Source organism: Myotis davidii, unplaced genomic scaffold, assembly GCF_000327345.1.
Source record: "Myotis davidii unplaced genomic scaffold, ASM32734v1 scaffold251, whole genome shotgun sequence".
Classification (NCBI taxonomy): Eukaryota; Metazoa; Chordata; class Mammalia; order Chiroptera; family Vespertilionidae; genus Myotis; species Myotis davidii.
The window spans coordinates 751,637-778,580 of NW_006282378.1; the positions used below are offsets into that span (position 1 = coordinate 751,637).

The following is a 26,944-nucleotide window of genomic DNA, read 5'->3' on the forward strand; positions in this document are numbered from 1 at the left end:
ATCTCCCTCGGCCTCAGTTTACCTTTTTGGCGATGGGGATAATAACTACCCCATAGTTATGACCATGAAGACTGGGTGGAAAACTCAGAAGCATCCAGTCCGCGGTGGGTTGGTTACTTCCTCTTCCTGCCTCTCTGGGCTGCAGAGAAGAGGGGGTGATGCTGCCAAGGCTGGGAAGGGAAGGGTGCCAGGAACAGAAAAGCCCTTCCCTCACCCCCAAGCCCTGAGGGCTGTGCTCCCCCTTTCGGTTCCGCCCTGTGAAGTAACTACTTTTGCCTCCCCCTCCCTCTGATCCCTCCTCCAACTCTTGGTGTTCTCCAACCCCCTCTATCTTGTCCCGCTGAAGGTTCCCCAACGAGATAAGGCTGAGAAGTCTAGGGAAGGAATGTAAAGCCTGTTGGAGTAAGTCCTTTTGAAAGCAGCTGAAGGTGACCCCATCTCCCTTCCTCCATTCCCTGGAGCTGGTGAAGGGCCCTCAATGCTCCTGGCTCTGCAGCTAATGATAAGGTTGCAGTGATTGGCTTTGAAAAGTCAAGTTGAAGTACGCTTCAGAAAGGTCAGCTGTGAGGTTTGCAGAAGCTTTTGGGAGTGAGGAAGCAGCTCACAGAATCCTGGTCACCACTTTTTTTTGGCCTAAGCGTGCAAGCCAATCAGCACGGGAGGGAAAAATGTCCTGGCTCCGGTAGGAACACTTTGCTGAGGGTAGTGGCCAGCAGGCTGTGGGGGTCAGTTCCATTTTGTCCCTGCAGGTTGGGAGGCATAGGGGCTCATCCAAATTGGTAAACTCATAAAACTCCCAAAAACCACTCCAGAAGAGCCTATACAAGCCGGGAAATGTTAAAGGGCAGACTCCCTAAAGCCCGTTCCAGAGATTTCGATTCAGATAGTCCAGTGATGGCGAACTCATTTTTTTGGTTGATTTTTCTTTGTTAAATGGTATTTAAATATATAAAATAAATATCAAAAATATAAGTCTTTGTTTTACTATGGTTGCAAAGATAAAAATATTTCTAGATGTGACACGGTACCAGAGTTAAGTTAGGGTTTTTCAAAATGCTGACACGCCGAGCTCAAAAGGTTCGCCATCACTGATGATAGTCTATTAATAAGCTCTCCCAGGTGGTTCTGAGCTGGAGGTCTGAGGTCCACATTTTGTTGTTGTTAATCCTCACCTGAGGACATATATATTTTTCCCATTGATTTTTAGAGGGAGTGGAGGAGATTGGTTGCCTCCTGCATGTGCCCTGGGCAGGGGGTCAAGACTGCAACCAAGGTAGGTGCCCTCGACCAGAATTGAACCGGGACCCTTCAGTCTACCGGCAGAAGCTCTATCCACTGAGCCAAACCGGCCAGGGCTGAGCCCACATTTTAAGGAACTGCTCTGTAGTGACATTCACATCCTCCTGGCTTTGGCTTACCCAGATTCTCCTGCTGGGAAACTGGTTCCTTCTGATCCTGCTTGCTTCTTGCAGACTAAACTCTCATCAGGGTTTGGCTTGGCACCTCACTGGGGCAACCATGGTAACCACGGTAAACTTAGTGGGGTGTCTGGGGAAAACCGTGACCCTGGGCCTGGCTCTTGGAGGGGCTGCTGGCAGTTGGATCCTGAGGACCCATGCCATTCCCTTGAGGGTTCAGGTCCTGCCTCAAGAATTCAGCCAAGGCCGAAGCGAGGAGTGGGACGCGCGCCAGGGCGCCAGGCTCCAGCTCCAGCGCCGGCCCGACTGGTTAAGGGAGGCTTCGGGTTTCTGGGGCCACCAGCACGTCGCCCCCGCCCGCGGGAGCCGGGAGCAGGGGCGGGGCCTGGACCAGGAACGCGGGCTCTTGGTTGCTATGGCAACGCGTCAACACCCGGCGCCTTCTTGGCAGTGCCAGCGGCGGCGGAGGCGGCAGAGGCGCGGCTGAGATGGTGAGGGCCCCGTGGTGGAGGAGACCTCGGGTAGCACGTCATGTGTGCGGAATTGGGTTGGATTTCTGAGCCGGAGAAGCGGAGAACTGGGGGAGCACAGAAGTTGGGTCACGGTCTGGGTATCAGGAAGGCCCTGGAGCGGGGTAGACACCTCTAGAAGAAACTAGGGAATTCCTGAGTAACTTCTTCCTCCGAGGGGGGGTCCATAGGGATCGATAATGCGTCCTGCTGCTGACCCTGGGAGTTGGGGAGAAAGGGCTGTCTCAGCCTTCTTCGTCTCCTCTGGGCTGGAGACAGAGATGTGATGGGGAAAAACCACTGGTGAGGAGGCCGGATGACAGGTTACATAGACCTGTTCTGCCACGAACTAGCAGAGTGACAACACATAAGTCACTTAATATGCTCAGCTTTCTCTTCTGTTACTGGGGCTTGGGTCCCTCAGTATATACTCAACAAACATCTGCAAAAGAATGAATGAATGAGGAAGGTACCAGGTCTGAAAGGCGCCGGAGAGCGATGGGGACAGGTCTGATCAGCCCGGGGTTTCGTGGGGCAGAAGGACTGCCAGGGTCATGAGGGCTGAGCAGGGGCAGCAGGCCTGGGAGGACCTAGCAGGGGACTCCTGGGCTCCAGTGAGGAGTGTGCAGGTCCCCGAGGGAGAAGGAAGAAGGGCTGAGAACAGGTGCTGCAGCCTTGGGGTATTGGAAATAACCCTAGAATTTCTGGGGACATACCGGGTGGGAAAGGTGGCTCCTTGGGTGAACTGGTGGACATACTCATGCCCAGAGGTGACGCTGCTTTTCTGGGGCTCAGTGGGTCAGGTGTAGAGACTTCGGCAGAGCTTTGTTAGTTATAAAATAAACACGTCTTTAGCAAAGGTCCCTGCTTCTGAGGCCTCCCTGCAGGGTTCCCTTAGCTTCCTTATGCCTGTCATTCTCAGCTGTCAGTGCCTTCCAGGCACAGTGGTGTGGGGCCCATGTCTGTCTGTGAGAGCCTAGCACCATGCCTGGCATATAAGGGCATATAGTGAATGTTCTTTCTTTCTCCTGTTTTAAAAATTTTATATTTCCAAGCCCAAATTAATCAGTAAGTTGTGCTGGGCTAGACTTGTAGGCTTCTGTGCACCCAGATCAGGGATTCCCCACCCAAGGGCCACTCAGGGCAGAGGTTTGGCCTGCTGATGTAGCCCTTCTGAAATCCCTTGGACAGGACTGGGCATAAAGGCACCTTTGAGAAGCAGTGGCCCAAGGTAGGGACCTCTGCTCTTCTGGTAGGCCAGGTGTGTGTGAGCGAGGGTGCGTGTGTATGTATGTAAATGTGTGTGTGTGTGTATGGTGCTTCCCAGTGGTTTCAAGAGTGCTTGGGGGGATGGGGAAAGGTAGTGGTGCTGGGGTGAGGCTCACTACTGGGAAGATCTTCAGGACTTTTACAAAAACGAGGAAAACAACATCCTGTAGGAGGAGGGACGGGCCTCAGTAGTGACCAGGACAGTGATGGCGAACCTTTTGAGCTCGGCGTGTCAGCATTTTGAAAAACCCTAACTTAACTCTGGTGCTGTGTCACATATAGAAATTTTTTTATCTTTGCAACCATAGTAAAACAAAGACTTATATTTTTGATATTTATTTTATGTATTTAAATGCCACTTAACAAAGAAAAATCAACCAAAAAAATGAGTTCGTGTGTCACCTCTGACACGCGTGTCATAGGTTCGCCATCACTGGACTAGGATGTTACCTTCAGATGCCATCTCACAGGTGGCCAATCTGGTTCCATTTGAGGAAAGAGATGAGCTGAGTGAATCACTTAGTAAAAGGCAAGGTGCCTGCTGCCTGGGCATCCCCTTCTCAGTAACCAAAGCCCACAGAAAAAATAAGTAGAATCGGGCCCAGAGCTTGAAGCCTGAATGTGCTAGCCTGCAGCGAACCTAGTGCAAAAGAGGAACCAGATCCTGGGTGGAGGGAACAGCCAGGGAAGAACATGACTTCATCTGTGTTCTGCTGACAGGCGTTACAGTTCTGTCGGGCAAACTCCATGCTGACCTGTTTCAGCCCCGTCCCAGCTCTGCGTTGCTGGAATTGAGTGGAACATCTGGGGACATAAAATGCTGCAGTTTTTATTTTTTTAAATATATTTTATTGATTTTTTTACAGAGAGGAAGGGAGAGGGATAGAGAGTTAGAAACATCGATGAGAGAGCACATCAATCAGCTGCTTCCTGCACACCCCCTACTGGGGATGTGCCCGCAACCAAGGTAGATGCCCTTGACCGGAATCGAACCTGGGACCCTTCAGTCTGCAGGACGATGCTCTATCCACTGAGCCAAACTGATTAGGGCAAATGCTGCAGTTTTTAAAGGGCTAGACTCACCTGTGTTCAGAGTTGGGGCATCAGGCCCATTGCTGTGTTTCTGTTTTTAAATAAAAATAGTTTCTTTTTCCTGATCATAAAAAGAGTTATCTATTCCCTGCAGAAAATTATTCAACACAAGAAACATCTTAAGATGATAATGCGCACCTGAAATTAAACATTTTTTTGTGAACATTCTTTAAGTAGGACATTCTGGGTGCATACCCTCATACAAATATTTTTATAGGGTTACATGCATGTTTTTTATAATTTGCTTTCTTTAAAACAGTAGGCTGTGTAGATCATCCTATACTAATGACTAAGTCAAAATCACCATGCAGTTGACTGACGAATATTACGCATCAGGATCTCTCCCGGAGTTCCCAGCAGTGGCCCACTTTTTGTGCTGCTGGGGGGGACCTAAGTCACCAAGATGAACATTTTAAAGCAGGTCTGATATCTTTATCTGTCCCCAGGCCTCATCTTCCCCAAAACCCTTCCCTCCTCAGGTATGACTACCAGTTTTTATCTGTCTCTCTTCCTTTTCTTAAAGACCTGCCTCCCCCAGGGCCTGGACAGGCCCTGCTCAGCTTCGTGGGGGTGCTTACTTGGTCATGAGAGAAATAAAACCGTCCCTTCTCCACCTGAAAGCACCTTTTGGCTCCTGCCTCTGGCCCAGAGGGGTCTAACTTTCCCATCCTGCTTGGTTCTTTTTTTCTAGCGTTTTTACACAGTGACCTCTCCGATCCTTCTTGCTGCTCTTGGCAAACTGGTGATTCTGGCCCTGATGTGCGGCTTGTGGCTTTACAGTCAGCATTTCCCAAGTGAGGTTTTCTCAGCCACCCAGCCCTGGAGCTCAGCGCTTCCCTCGGCTCTGCTCGGCGGCCACTTCTCTGTGGTCATTTGTTTTCCTCCTTCTGTTTTGACTTCTAGGCTCAGGCAGTCGAGGATCTCTTGTGTGACTTCCTCATGACCTGGGTACCAAGGGTGCAGGACAGAGGCGATGGAGCATCAGTCCCGAGGACCCATCTGAGCACAAGGGAGAACCTGCAGGAGTTCTTTCTTTTTTAAATCCTTACCCAAGGAGTGAGGATATTTTTCCCATTGATCTTTTGAGAGAGTGGAAGGGGCAGAGGAGTGGGGGGCAGGGGGAAAGAGAGAGAAAGAAAGAAAGAGAGAGAGAGAGAGAGAGAGAGAGAGAGAAACAGGGAATATCATTGTGTTAGAGACATATCAATTGGTTGCCTGCCACTTGCGCCCTGACCAGGGCTGGGAATTGAACCTGCAACAGAGGTACGTGCCCTCGATTGAGAATCGATCAAGGGCACATTCCTTCAATTCGCAGGTCAACACTGTAACCACTGAGCCAAACCGTCCAGGGTAGGAATTCTTGAAAATACAAACAAACAAACCAACAACAGGAAAACAAACACAAAACAATAATGATACTTCCCATCTGACCTCTAACCTTTTCACAGACCTTCCTTTCCACAGTGCAGGCCGTAGGCGATGTGGAAAGTGTGGAGTGGCAGAGTGACCCGGAGTCAGGCGGGCCTTTTCCAGAATTGCTTCCATTTCCATCTGGCCTCAGCCCTGGAGAGGCCATCTTGCTTGGTTTCATTCATTCATTCATTCATTCTCCATCAAATGCATATTGAGCTCCTACTGTGTGTCAGGACCACATCCCCTTCCTTGATTATGTACAGAACTCACACCATTCCCCACGATCCAGTCTCCTCCACCTTCTCCAGTTATTCCCATTGCTTAGCCTCAATTCCACCTATTGCAGTGTCTGTTCATTTCCTCTGACTCTGTTTTCGGTGGAAAGGGGGGCAGTTGCTCTCCACTCACCTTGAGTCTGTTATGAGCCTCCTCGGGCTGTGGTATTTGCCTTTCAATAAACCCAGCTTTTCTGCTCTGCTCTATGGGGGCTGACTGAGTCTTCCCAGGGCTGGTCCCTCCGAAAGCCTGTTGCTAGCAGGGCCGGGCAGTGTTGGGCAGGACATACAGCAGTGCTGCTCGCACGGAACAGAGCCGGCTGGAGAGTCATGGCCCACATGGTGTGGAAACCTGAAACGGGTGGATAGTGCTGGGGTGTCTGGTTGGTCATGGCGGGTGACAGAGAGCTTTCAAAACACACCGTCCAGGGTTTGGAGCCCTGGAATGCACAGTCCGTTTCCCTGTCCACCCTGCCCCCTTGACAGCTGCTGATTCCCAGGCCTGGGAGACAGTGTGTGGAGCCCCTTCCCCGGAGACATCCCAGCTTAGACACCCGGGGGAGATGTGGGCTCCTCCACAGTGAGACTTGAATCAGCTGTGGGTTAAGCCTGGGGTGGTCCCTCCGTCCTCACAGAAGCCACCGTTTTGGAGAGACTTTTCTGGGGCCTGAGCTGAGGCTGGATGAGCTCTGGGAAGGAGTTGGTATTAGTCAGGGCTCCTGGTTAGAAGCAGCAGAGCCAAAGCCCTAATTTAAGGATTTTGGGAAGCACATGGACTTTACACCAAGGCTGGGAAACCAGGCTTGGAAAATGGGAAGAAAAGGAGAAGTTGCAGCCAGAACAGAGGCCAAAATCACAACCCAGCGCTGGTCTGGCGGGGACCCTGATGCTGGGTTGTACCCCGACGCTGGCAGCTCTGGCTGCGGGGTGCTGCTGCCGGTGTCCTCATCAGCATTGCCCCAGACACTGGGCATGGCTGCAACTTCCTCTTTTGCCACAAATGTTTTCCTTGTTCTCCTTTTTACATCACTAGTTCCCTAACCCTTGCCAGGCTTTGGTGATCAGATGGGCTTTGCCCAGGCTCGGAGGGCAAACATCTGGTGTCTTCAGCTTTGCTAGTCAGAGATGAGCGTTGTCTCCCACGCCTTGATGGGAACTTCCCAAACATAGGAAGACACGGGTGGTTAACATGGACGAACGCACATGGAAGGGGTCCTGGGAGTGAACGCCAGGTGGTGGACGTTATGCATGGGTTTGTCTGAGGGTAGCATCACTCATCGACTGAAGTTTGTTAGGCACCAACCGTGTGCCAAGTGGCGGGCAAGGTAGTTTCCGATCCTTGATGCCCTCTGGTCCCCACTGGGAGATTGTGGCGATTTGGAGAGTACAGGTAGCAGAGTGGGGAGCTTGGAGCTCATGCCGAGACTATTGGAGGTGAAGCGGACACTATACATTTCTGGGGAGACAAGCCAAAAGGGCCTCACCAGGGAGTGTCCCTGTGGGAACTGGGAACTGGGACAACGAGGTCACCCTCCTGCCACCCTCCTGCCACCCTCCTTGCCTCCCCTCTTGCTTCCATGCGGCATGACGACTTGGCCTTCAGCTCAGGGAATGCAGAAATGCCCTTCTCACTGAGCTTGGTCCCTACTCAGAGAACCCTCTCTTCTTTGGGGGTGTCCCCAACATTTCAGGGTCTATCCGGGTACTTTCCCCCTGTGGCTTTTCCACATGCACCTCTACCTACCTTGACGTGGGCTGATGAAGCGCTTACCTTGCCAAGGGTCCAGATGGTACTCAGTGCTGATGGCTGAAACCTTTTGCCTCTCCCTGCAGCCGTTAAGCACAACTGGCGTCACGAGCTCCTCTTCCACCACTTCCACCAGGTCCAGGAATCGGTCTCGTTATCGGACCAAAGCTGTGAGCTGCGAGGTAGACGAGATCCTCTTCGGAGGTAACAAGGTAACCCTAACCCAGCCCCTCCAGGTCGCTGCCATCTGCAGGCGGTAACCTGGACTCGTGTTCCTCAGGACACAGCTAGCACCGTGCATGTCATCCCTCTCCCTGGTACCTCTCAGATGAAGACAGAGGGGTGTTCTGAGGGCAAGCAGGGGAGCTCTGACACGTAGTGGGGCCCACATGAACAGGACACCTGGCTTCCCCCACCCATTCTGTTCTCATGCCTGCCCAGCATTGGACATCTGTTGTAATCCTGGAGGGGACCCTCAGCTGCAGAAAGCTGGGTAGTTGCTCAGTGAACATCCATGAGGAAAACATGGTAGGGCCACTTGGACTAAGACACAGAGCGACACATTCCCCCCTCCATCCAAGAACAGCATCAGAACAAAACACAAAGTCCTCCTCCTTTCGCAGGTGCTCAACGAAAACACTTTCTCAGCTTTGGGACACAGGCAGGTCTTTATTGGCAAATGTTGTCCTGGCCAAGAGGTTGACAACTCCTTCAGGCTAAGGAGAGCTGGATGTTACTTGGAATACTTCGGTACACATGGAGCTCAGTAGGCGAGAACGAAGAGAGGCAAGTCTAGAAAGAGAACGAGGCACAAACACAGCGAGAAGGGCAGTGAGAGAGAGAAAAGGGGGGTAGAAGCCTGAACACTGGTGTGACTACCTCTGGCAGCGGGAGGGCTGGGGAGAGGAGAGGTGACATCTGTCCTTGCTTCTCACCAGCTTCACCGTGAAGGGACTTTTCAGACGGATCAGGACAGGCATCTTTCTGCATTTAGAGACCACCCCCCATTCTGTAACAGTTTCCCTGGAGAGAATCAAGGAATGCAATTTTATTTCCATGTTTTTTGTTTGTTTGTTTGGGGCGCATGGGGACTCTTCCAGTCAAAGCAAAGACAGATTTGGAAATGGCTGAGTTCGCTGAGTAGTGCTGCTGCCCAGCAGAAGGGGCAGCCAGAAATACGCCTGTCCTGGCACTGCTTCTTGGGCCCTCTTGCTGGGTGAGAGTCCAGGAAGTCTCTCCACCAGCAGCAGGGGGCAGAAGGGGCCTGTGGCATGACTGACATGCCCATTCGGAAGCAGAGATGGGCACCAGGTGGCAGCACCAGTCGGGAGGGACCTCTGTGCCCTGTGAGGTCCTCGGGCCAGGAAGGACCTCCACGGAGGGCTCCCCCTGCCTCCACTCAGGACCACAGTCACTGCGTTAATGATGAATGACAGTTTCTCCGGTGTTCAAACACTTCCTGAAATAAGCGATTTCATTTTCTTATTAACTCCTTCCCGGTCAAGAAACTTTTGAAAAAAATCATACATATCTAATTTGTATTCTTGCTGAATTCTAACATTCTGACTTTCTCATTTTAGATTTAAAGGCAGGTCTCCACCAGGCCATTTAGCCATTTCTAACTCTCCCCCGCCCCCCTCCCATATAGCTTTCTTTGGGGGATCAAAGCAAAGTAATCATTAGAAAGGATTTAAAAATATGAATATCATAGATTGAATGAGTCTGTAACAAATTGTATTGCTTTGGGTCCACAGTGAGAGGATTACTTCTTCTTTTATAAACCATGGAAAGATGAGAATCTGGAGTTTTTATTCCTGATGGTTTCAGGTTGGGTATGGACACACCCTAGCAACCCCCACTTCCTATCCGTCCAGGAGTATCTGCACAAGTTATAGAGGCCTTGTTCTCAGAAGAGCCGGTCCGCACAGAGCACATCTGGCCATGTTCAAGTGCAGAGCGCCACCTACTTCCTCGGCGCCCTGGCTGCTCTCGTGGGCCTGCAGCCTGTGCCCCAGCCAGCCTCCCCTGCCACTGGATAGGGTGGAAGCCCCAGGAGAGGGGAGGGCCACACTTGAAGTTTAGGACTGACCAGCAGGAAGTGAGGTGACTAGCTTCTAAGCTGTCCTTCTGAACCGTCAGCCCGCGGCCCAGAGCGACAGCCCCATCGTGCTGCTCCGAGATAAGCATGCCATTGAGAAAACTTTCTCTGCTCTGGTCTTGGAGCACAAGCCCAAGACCATCCAGCACATCACCCGGGACCTGATCCGAGAACTCATGTGAGTATCCAGGGCTGAGGACCTGCGCCCTCATCCCAGCTGCACCGGTGCTGAGGACCTGCGCCGGGAAATGGGGAACCCACCTGGTTTCACGGTCAAGTCTCCACTTCATTCGTGGTCATTGCCCCTGTGTGTTTTATGGTTCTCCTTCTTTTCTTCTTCGTCTTGACCTCTTAGCTGCCCCCCTCTTGTATCTGTTATTCCCTTTACCCTTGATTCCCAGCTTCTTTCTCTGCCCTCCCTTCTCCCTGCTGTGGAACTAAGCGGCTGGTAGCGGGGAGGGGCTTAGTGGGTCCTCGCTGAGCCCCCATGAGGGCACTTGGTAGAGGGAATGGTCCAGATGAATCACTTCCTTTTGGCACATCAGGAATCCGAAGCAAAGGGAAACTGACCAGATGCCTAATTAGGCCCTTGGCATCTTCCCAGGCTCTGAGGCCAAAAGAGGAAATTCCCACAGGCTCTTGGGTTCTTTTGGGATTAGGTCAGCACAGCTTCCCTGCCGGAGCTGCCCCCGGGCCTGGCCCCTCCTGCGGGGCTTAGGCCTCACTCAGCAATGCGGTGTGTTGCTTGGGATTCTCTGAAGCCATTCTTTCTGCTCTGGCCCCATCGGCTAAAAGCTCGAATTTCTAGAAAATGCTGCCTGTGTCACAAGCTGGGACACAGTTCCAGGAGCAATGTCTGGTCAGCCTGGCATCACACGGCCAGACGTGGTCAGCAGCCCCGTGACTCCGCCACAAATGGCCTTTTTCTGGAGGGACCTAGTTCTGAAAACACATCGGAGATGAAGTTGCCGGTTCCCGGTCAGGGCTGCTGAAAGCCTAGGAGATGCCACCTCGGATTCAGATCATTCCTGGTCATTTCAGGTTCCGGGCTGTGTTGGGCCTGCCACTCAGTGAACCAGGAGATCTTGGCTGAGCCCCGAATCCACTCACTCATTAGCTCCACCTCCTGGACCTCCCCCGACATTAGTTTTATTAGTTGAGGTTTCACTTCCTGCCCCAGCCGTGCATCTCCTGGCCTGGTGCCTGTTAAAGGGCCTCACCCAGAAGCGGCTTTATTCCCACCCCCTCCCTCCCCCACCCCCATCTTTAATGTATGTCATTTGTTTGTAATCATTATAATTACCTATTGGTTTGTTGAATGGTTGGGCGGCTGGAAAGGAGAGGTCTATAGACCTGTCTCCAACTGTGTTGATCAGACATTTTAATTAATATTTAGGGTTCAAAGCTTCTCTCGGGGCTGAATGGACAGGGTGTTTAGCTTTCTCACTGGTATTCATTTCAACCTGTCTGGCGTCCCCTTGCCCTTTTTATGTCATCCTCGAGGAATAATCTATTTTTAAAGTTGAATTCAGCAGCTTTGTTTTGAGTTCTCACTCTGTTCCCAACGCTGGGCTGGCAACTAGGCTGCCCATGTGGTTAAGGCACAGACCGTGTCCTTGACGGAGTTTGTAATCCAGCAAGGAAACAGGCCCTGCCCGCGGCTGCCACAGGGCAGTGAGGGCAGATCATGGTGGGCTCGGAGCAGCAGGTGGTCTGTTGGTGGGGGGAGGGGGTCTGCATATGTGTACATTGGGGGGAAGGCCAGGGATGGCTACACAGAGATGGCAACACATAAGCTGGGCCTTTTAGAAAAAGTTCTTAAAATGTCCCTATAGCCTAGGATGCTACGTCACCGTCTCCTGGGGTGTTTTTCCCCAGGGGATCCGCAGTGCAATTGGCAGTGTCTCCTCCCGCTGGCCATGTGTGTGTCGGAGGGAGGGCTGGCAGTGATGAGGGAGGAAGGGAGCAGAGCCTGCCCTCACCGCCCTCCCTAACTTTGCTCATTCCTTGTGTCAGCATTCCCACAGAGGATCCCTCCGGGGAGTCCCTTATCATGAGTCCTGAAGAGTTTGAGCGGATTAAATGGGCATCCCAAGTGCTGACCAAAGAAGAACTCGAGGGCAGGGCCCAGGCCTTCAAGAAGGAGAAGGAAGCCGCCTTGGTAGCTACCCTCGAGCCCTGGTCCCTATGGATGGGGGGCGGAAGAGAGATATCCTGGGGAGGGGCCAGCTTCCCCTGAGATGGGGACCTCTTGTTAGGGGACCCTGGAACAAGGCATGGATGGAGATATGCTATCGGATGAAGATCAGTTGTGGGAGCAACATGGGTGGAGGGGGTGGGGATGGGGAGGGGTGAGGATAAAACCAGGCTGAGAAACTTCTGGGTTCTGATAGCGTGGTGGGGTGGAGCGAGCATAATATTGGGTCACTTGCGGTAGCCAGTCTAGTGCCCAGGACACGGCACAGGGAACCATCCCACACTGACGCAGACGGTCTTCTGTAGGATGCAGTCACCACACGCAAGAAGGTCATGAAACAAAAGGAAATGATTTGGATGAAGAACAAGAAGCTCGATGACCTAGAGGAGGAGGCCAAGGAGAGGGCCCAGAACCTTCTGCAGAGAGCCAACAAGCTGCGGATAGAGCAGGAGGAGGAGCTCAGGGACATGAGCAAGGTCGGGGCTCTGCATTTCCCCCTCCTCTTATCCACACACTGGACAGCATTGGCCTCAGCTGGAGGTGGGGCAAGGAGGGGGCGAGGTGAGGGGTTGCTGGGGGTTTGGGGAAGGAAGGTGGGGGGAGAGCTGTATCTGTCACGTGGTTGCTGTGATCGAAGAGAGCTCTGGCTTCGCCTTGAGCTAGTGGTGTGACCTGCAGCACGCCTCTTGCCCCTCCTGAACCTTGCTTGCTTGTTTTGTAAAGTGAGGGTGGTAAAACTACTGGGCAGAACTATTGGAAGGATTAAATGAACTAAAATATGGGACAGGCTTTGCATACTGCGGATTGATGAATACATGGGAGGAGTTTGCTCTTATTTTTATCCTGCTAGTGCAATGCTGGCCACAGAGGGTGGGCCAGGCAATTGAGTTCTTTTTGAAGCGCTGTAGCTGAGCGCATGAAGACCAGAGGCTCATTTGAATCCCTCATTGGCACGTGGTTCACTCTTCCCAACCACATGAACAATGCTGACCCCCCAGCCCCTTCATCTACACCCTGTCTCTCTACCTACGCCTCCTTTTATTTTCCAAAGCTTTTACTTTATGGTTCTTATTGATGGTCCTGGGTTTAAATCCCCTTCTGTATCACGTTGGGCTCTTCCAGCTTAACAGTGTGGTGACTTGGACTCTGCATGAGTGTTTTAGTTTCCCCGAGGAGTGGAGCAAGGGCCTTAACTGCGGTTCATGGGTCCCTAAGGGGGACCATGTAGCTCTGAAGTTTCATGGAGATTTTGTGTGTCTACCCGGGGGCCCCATAGCTTTCACAAAAGTGTGACCCATGGCCCCCAACATTAAGAGTCAGTTTCCTGAAAGAAGCATTTAGCAGGAGCCCAGTGGGTATTATGTTTGAGTAACATTGAAGGGAAGGTCAGATATAAGGATGCTCTTGCTTTTCTGGGCTTGTGAGCAGCCATGTGCATTTCTAGCACATGTGATAACATTCCACTCCAACTTCCACACCCCCATGGTGCATCCCTCCCTAACCTTACCCCCAGACCTAGTCCCACAATCTCACTTCTCCTCCGCAGATCATCCTTAATGCCAAGTGCCATGCCGTCCGGGATGCCCAGATCCTGGAGAAACAGCTGATTCAGAAAGAACTGGATGCAGAGGAGAAGCGGTTGGATCAGATGATGGAGACGGAACGGCAGAAATCCCTTCAAAGGCAGGAGGATCTTTTCAAGAAGAGGAGAGAGGAAAGAATCCGGTAAAGAGGTGGTTTGGGCATCTTTCTTTCTGCCATTTTCTTGAATCTTTAGGTCCAGTAGATTTCCACAGAGGGAAGAGATGAGAAACGGCCATTGTCATCAGCTATTATTATCTCAAGACCTTTATAAAGTGACTATGGAATCACAGAACGTCCTAAAGCTTGTTTCCAAGATCATAACCGATGCTTCACCATCTGGCCCCCACCCAGCCTCACTGGTCACCATTTCCTGCCATCTACTCTATGTTTCCCCCGTCCCCCACCATGCCAGGTCTTGTCACAAGTTCATGGCTTTTGTTGCTCCCACTGCTTTGAATACCCTTCTCTTTACTTTTCCCTGGAAAACACTGTCTCTTCCCTTAGTATGCAGTTTGCTATCACCTCCCCCGAGACACCTCCCTCACTTCCCCAGGAGACTCAGTGGCTCTGTCCTCTGTGTCCCATCACACTGTGTTGATATCTAGCACACCATTTCTTGCATTGTTGTCTCTGACCCTCACTACACTGCATGGTCATGGAGGACAGGGTCCCTGCCTCATTTATTTCTGTAGCTCCTGGGACTAGCAGAGTGTGTGGCCTGTAGTAGGTTCTTAATACATGTTTGAATAAATGAATTTAGTTTTCTTCATTTTATAGAAAAGGATAAGATCCAGGACAAGTAAATTATAAAATCATAGTGTCCAAATTTAGTACACCAACCATATACTACAAAAATCACTTCCATAAATAGTGCTTGTACTACACTGAATGGCAGTTCTCTTTCCCCATCTGTATTCTGTTCTCTTGCACCATTCATCTCTAGACTTCTAGTAGGCACTTGGTAGACCATAGTAGGCTTCCAATAAAAGTTTATTTAATGGCTAAATGGCTCTTCATCTTCTGCATAAATAGCTCCAATCAAGGAAATATTTCTGCCTCATTAGGCAGCTCTAAGGATTTGAGCTGGTCCTTGTACTGAGTTTAAACCTGCTTTCATGCAACTCTTACTCATTACTTCTGTTTATTTCATCTGGAGTCATGAAGCCATCAAGTTCTCTACCTGGAAGTGACTTTTGTACTCTTTCTCCTGGATTCTTATTCTGATTAGTGTCATCTCTCATTCTCCCAGTCTTTACTTGTATATCACGAGGTCTGGGTGGTTCCAAGTCTATTGACATCCCAATAACACAGAGGGAGCTATGCCACATTGATTGTAGAATCTGGTTTGTCAGACTCAGCCCTGTTCACTAGCATTTGACAATCTCAAAATGTAAGATAGGGTATAAGAAAAAGAGTTAGCAAACTAGGCATAGGAAATAAGGTGGGATGACAGGACCCGGGGTGATAGCAGGGGAACTGGAGGAAGGGGAAGTCATAGGCTTTAAAATATATATATATATTTCAGAGAAGAAGGGAGAGAGAGAGAGATAGAAACATCAATGATGAGAGAGACACATTGAGTGGCTCTTTCACACCCCACACTGGGGATTGAGCCCATAACACGGGCATGTGCCCTGACTGGGAATCGAACCATGACCTCCTGGTTCATAGGTCGATGTTCAACTTTTTTTTTTCAATTTGCATACTACACTTTTATTATATAGGATAGCGATAGACAGATAGATGACCCATGTCGATGTTCAACTCTTGAAGCTCTGTGGAGCTAGCATGCAAAGCTAGCTTCCTGTGATTACTCTGGGAAGGCTTGGGAGGTGATAGGATTTCAGAAGCTCTTTACATGCTGAAAGGGAGACGGTTCATTATGTGGGGTGCACTCTTTGAAACAAATGAAGAAAGGGAATACCAAGAAGTATGAGCCCCAGAATCAGGAGCTCGGAAGAGAGAGGACTGACCCCTGGAGACACTGGGGAGGACTTTGATCTGGGCTCAGGAACCATAGTGATGGCTAGGACACATCTCAAATTCTTCCTGCCATGCCTCCCATTCTGGGAGTCACTTGGCTGAAGTTTGGAGCCTAGAGGAACAGACCCTTGATTTCTAAGACATGTGGCTCTGTTTCCTCCAGAGGAAAACGGCACATTATGCAACAGATGCAAAAGAAGCAGGAGGAGCGATCGCTGTTTGCGGAGCAGCAGGAGCAGGAGAAGGAGCAGATGCTGGAATACATGGAGCGGCTCCAAGAGGAGGACCTCAGGGTAATAGGGCTGGGCAGATGTGCCAGGTTCCGCCAGCACCAGCAACAGAGCCCTCCAAGATTTGGGGATTCCAGGCACATGCTCATTTCACAACATCAACATCACCATCAACTTTTTATTGCCACATTGAACATGTATTTGGCCATGGCGCTATGCTGAGGATGAGCTAAGATTTGGATAGAGACTGTCCCTGCCTCCCAGGAACCCGGGGTCCAAGACTGGCATGTCCATGCGAGTGGACTCATAAAGTAAATATATGGCTGCTTGCTTCACACAGATAAACAGATGGATGCATTATGGTCTCCCCTCAATTACCTGGGGATATTATACACTTTGTCGATGAATGTAGCAGTGTCTTAGTTCCAGGCTTCCTCCTGTTACCTCATTCAAAGAACATAGCATCCCAGTGTCATTAATTGTGTTGATGAGCCAAACCTTTTTCCCTGTTAGCCTAAATACAATTAGTAGGCTTACTTGTTGTGTAAGAAATGATGACATACCTGACCAAACTAAGGAGACTTAAAAAAATTCTCTTTTATTTGCCTTATCTGGTCTGCTGCAGTATACAAAAGCACAGCAGGGACATGGCAAGCATTTGGAGCATTTACTATTTTTCCCCTCATTTTTTCACTTTTGAAAATTTTTATACACACAAATGGAAAGAATCGTACTGCACGCATAATACTTCACCGATTTAATGATTGCTAATATGCCTTAGTTGCTTGTCTCTTTTAGATATATATGCATATTCTGTTATGTTAAACTGTTTAAAAGTAAGTTGCAGATATCTTGACACTTAACTACTAAATGCTTCAGTCTGCATCTCTGAAGAATAAAGCTTTCTCTTACATGTCAACAGTACTATTAGCACTTCCCCCACCAAAAAATTCAAATCTAATAATCCTATATCATTTAATATTTAATTCACATTCAATTTCCACCAACTGTTCCAAAAATATATTTCTGTTGTCTTCTTTTTCCAAACCAGAATCACTTACTTAAGTCCCTTTAGTGTGCTTTGATCTAGAAGACTTCCCTTCTTCCTTCCTTCCTTCCTTCCTTCCTCGTCCCTTTAGTGTGCTTTGGTCTAGAAGACTTCCCTTCTTCCTTCCTTCCTTCACGTATTTTTATAACACTAATATTTTGAGGCATCCACGTTGGTTGACTTGAAGAATGTCTCACATTCTGATTTGTCTGATTGCTTCCTCGTGGTTCCACTTACCTTGTGGGACACATATACTTTTATTTCATTCCTCCTCCCTCATATTCATGGATGATTGAGTTGTCATTTGGTGGTGCCTTTGATGGTGATGAGTGACCGAGGCCCCTGAAGGGTCTTACGAATGGCCTTATAATCATGAAGGCTTCTTAGAGCACCTGCAATGTGGGAGAAAGATCACCTGGATAGTTCAGGATGATGAGGGGCCATGTAGCCTTGTGAACTACTTGAGAAGGGGGTCAACAGGGCCACGAAGACAGAGAGACCTGATCACATTCCTGGCTCAGGAGAGAGAGAGAGGAATAGGTCCAGGAAGGAGAGGCAAGGGGTAAATAATGCAGGGAAAGGGGTGAGAAATGAAGGCTGGGAAGTCCAATTAGATTATGGTGAGTGGGAATGGTGGGCTCACTGAGAAAGTTCCTGGTGTCATTGAGTCAACACCATTGCACTGATATTGTGTCATTGTCATTTTGCTGCCCTTCTTTTTTAAAAAATATATTTTTATTGATTTCAGAGTTGAAGGGAGAGGGAGAGAGAAATAGAAACATCAATGATTAGAGAGAATTATTGATCGGATGCCTCCTGCATGTCCCACCCTGGGGATCAAGCCCGCAACCTGGGCATATGGCCTGACCAGGAATCAAACCATGACCCCCTGGTTCATAGGACACTCAACCACTGAACCAAGCCAGTGGGGCCTTGCTGCCCTTCTAATAGGCACTCACTGAGTCTGCAGGAAGTATTGTTAGGCAATTTTAAGCAGAAACCTGTGCCTCTCCAGCTTAGATTTGCTGTATCATCTTGGGATGGCACAAGGGTAGCTTTCCCACCTTGCTAACAGGATGGAGAAGAGTGAGGGGAGTTCCCCTGGGGTTGTTTTGGAATGGCTTCAAAGATGAGAAACAGGGAAGGTCCTTTGGTATCTTAGAAATGAAATGAGCCAACAAAGACAACAAATTAAATAAGTAAATAAATAGGCAAAGAAATGAATCAATGCACATATGATTGTATGTCTTAGATCAGAGGTCGGCAGCTTTGTTTTAAACTTTGAGAGTCAATGGGATTAAATAATGTCTGGGGTACCAATGACACTGGAGGCCTAAAACTGGGGTGGGGGGAGAGTGGTGGTGCTGGAGAAGGTAGAAAGGAAAGGAGGAAAGGGAGGAGGGGAAAAAGGAGTGTAAGAGTTAGGGTGGCAAAAGGGGAAACGTGGAGTGTGCGAGGAGGTGGGTATGGTGAGAGTGGGGGTAGCCATGACTCGGGCCCCACATGGACATGGTTAGAGGCGGATGTGCTGGGCTAAGCTGGCTCAGAAGGCTTCCTGGAAGGAGGAACCCTGAACTGGGCCGTGAGTCAGGCTGGGGGGAGCTGGTAGAGTTGCTTGGATGAGTCAGGGTAGAAGCTGGGCTGTGGAGGTGCTGGAAGACCCGGGAGGGGTTTCGCCTTTGAAGGAATGGAGGGAGCTGGAAACAGTGTGGGACGTAGGGTGAGTCAGTGGGTAGAAGAGTTTGAAGCAAGGAGTCTGATAGAGGGAGTGGGGAGGCAGCTGCACAAAATTCCAGTGTCCCTCCGCATTGGGGCCTGAAGATGTGCTGGGCTCAGAAGTGGCCTGGTGATCAGGAGCTCCCAAAGGCTGGGCGCTGGGAAAGGCAGAGGCTCCTTCCTCAGAGGGCATCTTGTCCCTCAGTGTCACCTTGGTTCTCTGATCTCTGTCACTCACTGTGTTTCTGTGTCTACGTTGCTTTTGTTTTTCTTTATCAATAGTTATCGCATTTAGCAATAGTTTGTTGAGTAGGTTGAGTATTTTCTGTAATTGGTCTACATGTTGTTGACAAAGAGAGGAAGTGTGACACATGGCCCCTGTTCTCTAGCTGTGACAGATTAACGCACAGGAAATGCATGGCACCTACCAGGTGGTATGCTATTCAATCCCAGCAGGTGTGCAGACATTAAGCAAGGAAGAGAGAATTGAAGCTTGGGGCAATCAAGCAAGATTTCCAGAGAAGGTTGGAACTCTAACGTAGACAGCTCAGGTTTCAAAATTCTGGCTCTGCAGTTTAGTAGCTATTTGGCTCTGGGCAAATTACTTAAACTCTGGGCCTCATCTTCATTTGCACGAGAGAGATAACAAGGCTTAACTTTCAGGGGTTTGGGATGTGTTTCAGTGCTAGAAATAGGCTCAATGAATAGGAAGTTTCCAATTAGGGCAATACTTATTATTGAAATCGTCACTATTAATGATGACCAAAAGTTTGGGTTTAAGTAGAAGGAAATTGAAGACAGGAGAAACACATCGTGAGCAAAGCCATAGGGATGGGGTTTGGCATGACATGTGCAAGACACTGATTAGAATTTTAAAATCCTCCACTTCCTGAGAGTATAAATAGATCAACAGTGTGCGGGGCTGCCACAAAGCCAAGTTGGATGAAGACTGTAAAGAGGGCATTTGCCTGGAAGAGGTCATTGACAACCCTTGAAAGAACAGCGTTGCCCTAGCCAGTTTGGCTCAGTGGGTAGAGCGTCGGCCTGTGGACTGAAGGGTCCTGGGTTTGATTCTGGTCAAGGGCACATGCCCGGGTTGCAGGCTCGATCCCAAGTATGCAGAAGGCAGCCAATCAATAATTCTCTCTCATCATTGATGTTTCTATCTCTCCCTTCCTCTCTGATGTGTGTATATATATATGTCAGCTTTAACAACGAATAGCTATGGAAGCATTTGTGTCTCTGCATCTATGTGTGTCACTTTTTCCTTATATGCCAGTATCTTTAGGTTGTGTCCCCTTCTACTCTGAGGCTCTCTTCCTTTTGCTGGCAGGACATGGAACGAAGGCACCAGGAGAAACTGAAGTTGCAAGCTGAGATTAAGCGCATCAACGATGAGAGCCAGAGGCAGAAAGCAGAGCTGCAGGCTCAGGAGAAGCTGGCAGACCAGATGGTGATGGAGTTCACCAAGAAGAAGATGGTAGGGACCTGTTTTCTGACACTTAGGACTTGTGGCCAGGAATGGAAGGTCTGTCATGGGGAGAGGCAGGCCTGAGAACTGAGGGGACTCGAATGCAAAGCAGCCCCCTCTTCTTCTAAAAGTTAAGTCCTAAGTTCAAGGGCTTGGCTTCTTTTTCTCTTCCTCCCGTCCAGTACACTTGTTCACTAATGGAGAATAGCCTGGAAAACACACACACAAATTAGGGTGTTATTATCATTGTTAACACCTTTGATTAGAAGTTGGGATGAGGGTCAGGTGCAGGCAGGAAAGAAAATTAAAACTATTGGTGAAATTAAAGTTTCCGGTGGATTCCTCATGATCTGGACACTTATATTCCCATTAATCATGAGTCAACTTTCCATAAATTTCTTGTGAAAACTCCTATATTGGGCATCCTGTATTGGGTGCTGGACTAGAAAATAGAGTCTTCCCCATCCCTCACTGTGGAACCCATAGAACAGAAGGCAACACCTGCAATGGTTACTGGGAGATGAAAGTTAGGAATGTGCAGGCTCATTCTAGGGCAAAATGGGGTAATGGAATGATTGGCTCTGTGAGGAATGGTGGGCAAAAGAAAGCTTTTAAGCACTATTTTAATGGAGCGAACACGAATTTATGTGAAAAGAAAGGGAAGGACTCAAGGTGGCGGAAAATGAATTCAATTCTAAGTGTGTTGGTCCTGTTTCTTCTCTGGTTTTGAGGTTCCATGATGACAGAGGGCACATCATACTTCTCTGTAGTAGTGAGTTTTAATGACAGACAAGGGGAGGAGGTGGTTATAATTTGAAAAGGCATAGGTGATATACCTATATTCTTCAAATGCAAAGCATAGAAAGGAAGCTTCACAAGGCCTGTTCGCTTTGGCTTTCTTATTGGATGCAGGGATATGCAGGGAACAGACTGAGAACGCATGATGAGGGGCATAGGTGGTCCCTGCATCATAGCGATCACACAACTGCCATTTGTTGAGAGCTTAGTCTGTGCTCAGGCTCTGTGCCAAGTGCTTCACGAGGGTTGTCTCATTTAATCATTACAACCTCCTCGTGAACCTAGTCACTGATTGATTCAAAATGTCCTGAATGCTTCAGTGTGTGTCCAGTGTCCGACTAGGCTGAACACACCTAGACCAATAGAACTCAGCGGCTACTGCTTTGAATAGGTGAAGGTGGAGTCGGAGTTGGTGAACAGGTCTGTTGGCTGCCGCAGAGCCTCTGTGGTGGCCATAGTAAGAAATGAGATGGTGAGTGACAGGGAGCTGAGAGCAGTTGTTGGGGATGCCTGGGGCCTTGCACAGAGCTAGGAGCATGGAGCAATGAGAGATCACCATCGAGTTCTGGGCAGGAGTGGAACGTGCCTGGCCTTCATACATGGAGAGAACAGACAGGAGGAGCTGCAAGAGGATGATGACTGACAAAGGGATCAGACACCGGGCACACGCACAGCCCACTGTCAGTGTCCAAGTGTGTCATCAGCCCTTTCCTGACCTCAGTGGCCTCTGTTCCTGCAGCCAGTGCTGCCTTGTTAGAGCTGATTGGCTATGAAAGCCTCCAGAGTTCTCCGCCCTGATTCTAGAGCAGGGGTGGGCAAACTTTTTGACTCGAGGGCCACAATGGGTTCTTAAACTGGACCGGAGGGCCGGAACAAAAGCATGGATGGAGTGTTTGTGTGAACTAATATAAATTCAAAGTAAACATCATTACATAAAAGGGTACAGTCTTTTTTTTTTAGTTTTATTCATTTCAAACGGGCGGATCTGGCCCCTGGACCGTAGTTTGCCCACGGCTGTTCTAGAGCAAAGGGGGGAACAGAGAGACCAGCTTGGCATACTAACGGCCAGTGTGCACAGCCCACAAGCAGGCACTCATTGTGCTGCACAGAAGTCTGGGTAGACAGAATGAGAGCTAAGGGAAGTTCTTTATGGGAAGATCACATTTCCACCCAACCTGAACCATTAGTCTATGACTGCCCTGGAATGGTGGTTGGGAAACTGGATTTAGTAAGCTTTTAGGGATTTATCTGTTCTTTCAGAGGAGTAGCAAAGGGAGCGAATTGTGATGGTTCAGTCCTTAGGTATCTGCTAACCGCTGTGGGACTGCCCAAAGCATGTTGGCTGTTTGCCCAGGGACTAATGAGATAACCTCCACCTCCTAAACTTTACAAGACAGGCAGGGAGCCACAGTTGTTACTTTTAGAAACTTGGCCCAGTGGCCTTGTAACTTGGAAGCTGTGAAGTTGGAAGGAGCATGAAGGCTGTGCTCAGGAAACCTGCATGCAAAGCCTGTTTGGTTGCTGACTAGCCAGCCGTATGCAGTCGTGGGCAGGACCCTTAATCTCTGTGAACATCAGTTTCTCCATCTACAATATCGATCTCATGAGATGCGAGGACCCTCTGGGCTAACACAGGAGAAAGTGTTTTACAAATTTGCTAATTGGTTTCATGTCCTTGCATTGCTAGTCATTTCGCTGTACAGGGAGGAGTCAGGCGATAGGGGAGCTACTGGACAGACTGGTGCGGGGGCTCCGTTTCTTTCTGCAAGGCTGGGGCAATGGGAGGGACCCTACAAAGCCTTTCTTGTTGGCAGGCTCGAGAAGCAGAGTTTGAGGCTGAGCAGGAGAGAATCAGGAGGGAGAAGGAGAAGGAGATCGCCCGCATGAGGGTCATGCAAGAAAAGGTCCAGGATTACCTGGCAGAACAGGTACCTGTTTAGTTTCTACTTCCTCCCAACTCTTCCATTCCCTTAACGCTTCCTGTGGCAGCCTATCAGATGGCCTGGAGGGTGGAGATTTAGAAGAAATTATTGAGACCCCTGTCATCTAAAAGAGAAGGGCCGGCCTGCTTCTAGTGTCTAAGGCAGCAAGGCCTGAGCATGCATTATGGGCGTAAGGTCCAAGTTTTTGACTGTTTTATAAAGAAATTCCAAGCTTAACTAATCACTGAAATGTGTTCCCAGAGGAAACCATAACATCTCCATTATTAGCAGTTTTTAAAATTAGAAACAGGTGCAGGACTACCTGGAGGTGGCTGAGGTCCAGGAAAAGCATTGGGATGAGTGAGGTGGGAGGACAAGATGATCCCTCAGGGTACCTTCTGACCTGAAAGTTCTTTTACTTTTAAATATATTTTTACTGATTTCAGAGAGAGGGGGGGAGGGAGAGAGAGAGAGATGGAAACATCAATGATGAGAATCATGATCAGCTGTCTCCTGCAGCATGCCCCCTACTGAGGATGGAGCCTGCAACCTGGGCATGTGCCCTGACCAGGAATCAAAACCATGACTTTCCATGGGTTGAGGCTCAACCACTGAGCCACACCGGCCGGCTGCCCTGAAAGTTCTATGACAGGATTGCATTTATTCTTTCCTAGAATAACCTTGCTACTAGAGAAATTCATGCAGCTTCTCAAAGCAGCTGTGTTAGTGTCAGTCTTCATCGCCCTGCTGCCGTTTCATCCACTGAGAATCATTGATCAAGTTCAAAAACTTCTCAGGCTGTGTCGGAGTCTGTGAAGGGGTGTCTTCCCCAGGCACCTGGTCCCTGGGAGATTGTTCTGCATCCTCACTGGTGTCCTCGCCCTCTCCTTTCTCAGGATACCTTGCGGGCAAAGCGCAACCAGGAGGTTGCAGACAGAGAATGGCGCAGAAAGGAAAAGGAAAATGCGCAGAAGAAGATGGAAACAGAGGCCAAACTGCGGAAAACTCGGATGGAGCAGGTGGCGTTCAAGGAGCACACTCTGGCAGTTCAGGTGCAACGGGACCGGGATGAATTCGACAGGATCCTTAGGTACGAGGGGTGGAAAGTTCGCTCTCTTTCCTTGTACTGTGGCAGGGATGCCCACGGACAGATACACATCCACCTTGCCCAGGTGGGTGGGGTCATTCTAACCAGATGGATGATTGAAATATTTCAGACACTTGAGCCAAGAATTTTATTTTATTTAAATATTTTAAAATTGATTTCAAAAAGGAAAGGAGAGGGAGAGAAACATAAATGACGAGAGAGGATCATTGATTGGCTGCTTCCTACAAGCCCCCCACCAGGGGTTGAGCCCTCAACCCAGACTGGGAATCAAACTGTGACCTCCTGGTTCATAGGCTCAAGCACTGAGCCACACTGGCCGGGCGAGCCAAGAATTTTACGATTAGAGAATTGGAAACCTGGAAGTGTTGAAGGAATTGGGGATTATTGGGATTATTTATCTGGGAGTGTTGAAGGTGTAAGAAAAGGTATGAATCTTGTCCCTTCTGCCATCCCCGCCCCCCTCCATGTCCCCCTGCCAGTTAGGGATGAAATTGCAGCAGGTAGGTGAGGAGAGATGAAGAAAACTTCAAACACTAACGGGCGCTATGGGAAATGTTAGGGACGAATAAAACACTGTTTCTGCCCATGCACGTAGGAAGGATGTGAGAGACTCGTTGAGATGGACCTCACCTATACTTGTCCATGTCTCCTGCCTCCCCAGCTCTTTATCCTTTTTTTTTGTTTGTTTTCTCTGATGGACCAGTGGTAACTGTGACACACAAAGGAAAGCTAGGCGTTCACACCTCTCAGGATCCCTGCCTCAAAGCGGTCAGCGGCCCTAGCTGCTCTGGTTTCTATCAGGCAGATCTGCCCCTGGACGTGGCCCCTGGGGTTCTCCGGCTCTAACCCTTCTGGTCTAACTGGGAATGACTCCATTTTTGCTCTATGAGATCGTGAGATGATAAGATCAGAACATTTCCAAAGGAAACAAAGCAAACAAGACTTTAATTGGGGCGGTAACGGTACCAACTACTGAAATTATGCTCAGATGAGTAGAGAGCTACCAATTACTGAAATTATGCTCAGATGAGTAGAGAGCGAGTGGCATAGCCCGACTTTCTTGGACTACACACTCTAGGTTCCTGTTTTGTTTTTTAAAATATATGTTTTTATTGATTTCAGAGAGGAAGGGAGAGGGAGAGTGAGATAGAAACATCAATGATGAGAGGGAATCATTGATCAGCTGCCTCCTATATGACCCCTACTGGGGATTGAGCCCACAACCCGGGCATGTGCCTTTTACTGGAATTGAACTCGGGACCCTTCAGTCCACAGGCCGACGCTCTATCCACTGAGCCAAACCAGCCAGGGCTGGGTTCTTGTTCTTGGTACAGCCTGTTAGTTGCTGCTGGACCAGGCTCAGAGCCTCGGCCAGAGATAGAGCAGGTCCATAGGAATCTCCGTCCTTGGCAGAGCCAGGCTCCTGGTCGTTTATTGGACTCTGGGCCCCCAGCCTGTCCCTGCTGGCTGTGATCCCTTTGGCTCTGCAGCCTCCCTGCCCTCAGTGTTGTGCCACGGTCTCTGGGTACCTGGTAAAGAAGGCAGCCTCCTTACCGGCCCCAGAGATTCTGCCCCTGGGCTCCAGTCTCCTCTCAGCGGTGTGCCCTCCCCAGCCGCTGTGCCCTTGGCTAGCTGTGTTGCCTTTAGCAGGCACTAATGGAAAGAAATGAAAGTTCCGCTTCTGTCATGACCCATTTGTTCGTTCTTTGCGTTGTTCTTCTAAAGCATACATAGTAGTCAGTTTTTTTAAAAAAGAATATTTTTTATTGATTTCAGAGAGGAAGGGAAAGGGAGATAGAAACATCAATGATGAGAGAGAATCATTGATCAGTTGCCTCCTGCAGGCCCCCTAATGGGGGTAGAGCCTGCAACCTGGACATGTGCCCTGACCCTGACTGGGAATTGAACTGTGACCTTCTAGTTCATAGGTCAACGCTCAACCGGCGAGCCAGCCACCTGGCTGGGCTTTAGTTGTCAGTTTTAAGGCAAGACCAACCCTTTGGAAACTTCCATTTTCCCCGCTGTCCCAGGTTGGTATCTAGATCTAGTGTCTCCAGGGCCAGGTGACCACCGTGGTGGGTGTCTTCCAGCGCTAGGAGCATCTCTGCCATAGCCACCATTTCCTATTTCCGAAGCACGGCCTCCTAGGAGATGGCTAGAGGGAAGTGAATAAGTGAAGCGGTGCTTTTGGTACCTTTGTTGGGGTGTGAGTGACCCCAGGCGAGGGCAGGAGCGTGGGTCCCTGAAGCACATCCCCTGGAGGCCCCGGCCCAGGAGGCGTCCCCTAATGGGGGGCAGCGCAGCCCAGCGCCAGCCCATGCCACACCCCGTGTCCCCCGCCAGGGCTCAGAGGGAGCAGATTGAGAAGGAGAGGCTGGTGGAGGAGAAGAGGGCGGCGGAGCGCATGCAGCACGCCCAGGAGCTGCGGCGCCAGGTGCGGGAGAACCAGCAGAAGCTGGTGCAGGACCGCATCGCCACCTTCGAGGAGGGCCGGCGCCTCAAGGAGGAGGCCCAGCGGCGCAGCGAGCGCATCAATGACGTCAAGAAGAAGAAGATTGAAGAGCTGAGGTACCCTTCCCGCTCCTCTTCCGGGCCCCAGAGCGGCGGAAGGGCCGGGCAGCTGGGATTCCGGGGACCGCAGGGCACGACAGAGGCGCTCAGGGGTGTTGCCGTCTGCACGGGGCTCCAGCAGGATATGGGGGCCCGGGTCCTCCCGGCTCCCTGGGACCTACTGGGCAGGATGCTGGGGCTTTGACAGGAACATGTTTGGGGGATGAATCCTGGGAGTGGGGTTGGGGGCGTGTGCAGGGTCCCAGGTCTGTAACCCCACCCAAAGCGCACCTGCTCCCCGCTGCCTGCTCTCTGGCGCCCCTCCCCTTACACCCTCCCCGTGTCCCCCGCAGGGCCACCGGCCTCCCTGAGAAGTACTGCATCGAAGCTGAGCGCAAAGCCAACATCCCGCCCGCCACCTCTGTGAGCTGAGGGTGCCCCCAGCTACTCTGGATGCCTCCAGGGGGAGGTTCCGCCCAGGCCCTGGGTGTCCGTGACTGCCACTAACCTAGACGT

At 50.0% G+C, this 26,944-nt stretch overlaps 1 protein-coding gene across 1 annotated transcript; it reads left to right on the top strand.

Annotated features, from left to right (window-relative positions):
- Positions 1 to 1,518: 1,518 nt before the first annotated feature.
- CFAP45 (cilia and flagella associated protein 45) lies at positions 1,519 to 26,944 on the top strand. Its single transcript, XM_015558596.1, has 13 exons — positions 1,519 to 1,530; positions 1,639 to 1,836; positions 7,810 to 7,935; positions 9,863 to 9,999; positions 11,838 to 11,982; positions 12,324 to 12,494; positions 13,565 to 13,743; positions 15,749 to 15,878; positions 19,913 to 20,059; positions 22,663 to 22,776; positions 23,667 to 23,860; positions 26,222 to 26,446; positions 26,782 to 26,944. The coding sequence occupies exons 1-13, from the start codon at positions 1,519 to 1,521 to the stop codon at positions 26,858 to 26,860; spliced, it is 1,857 nt and encodes a 618-aa protein (XP_015414082.1). The 3' UTR covers positions 26,861 to 26,944.

What these genes read in the sequence shown, in the direction of transcription:
- CFAP45 (XM_015558596.1), top strand. An exon ending in AGCTCAGGGACATGAGCAAG is followed by an intron (nt 12,495 to 13,564) that starts GTCGGGGCTCTG and finishes TCTCCTCCGCAG; the next exon opens with ATCATCCTTAATGCCAAGTG. An exon ending in AGGAGAGAGGAAAGAATCCG is followed by an intron (nt 13,744 to 15,748) that starts GTAAAGAGGTGG and finishes TGTTTCCTCCAG; the next exon opens with AGGAAAACGGCACATTATGC.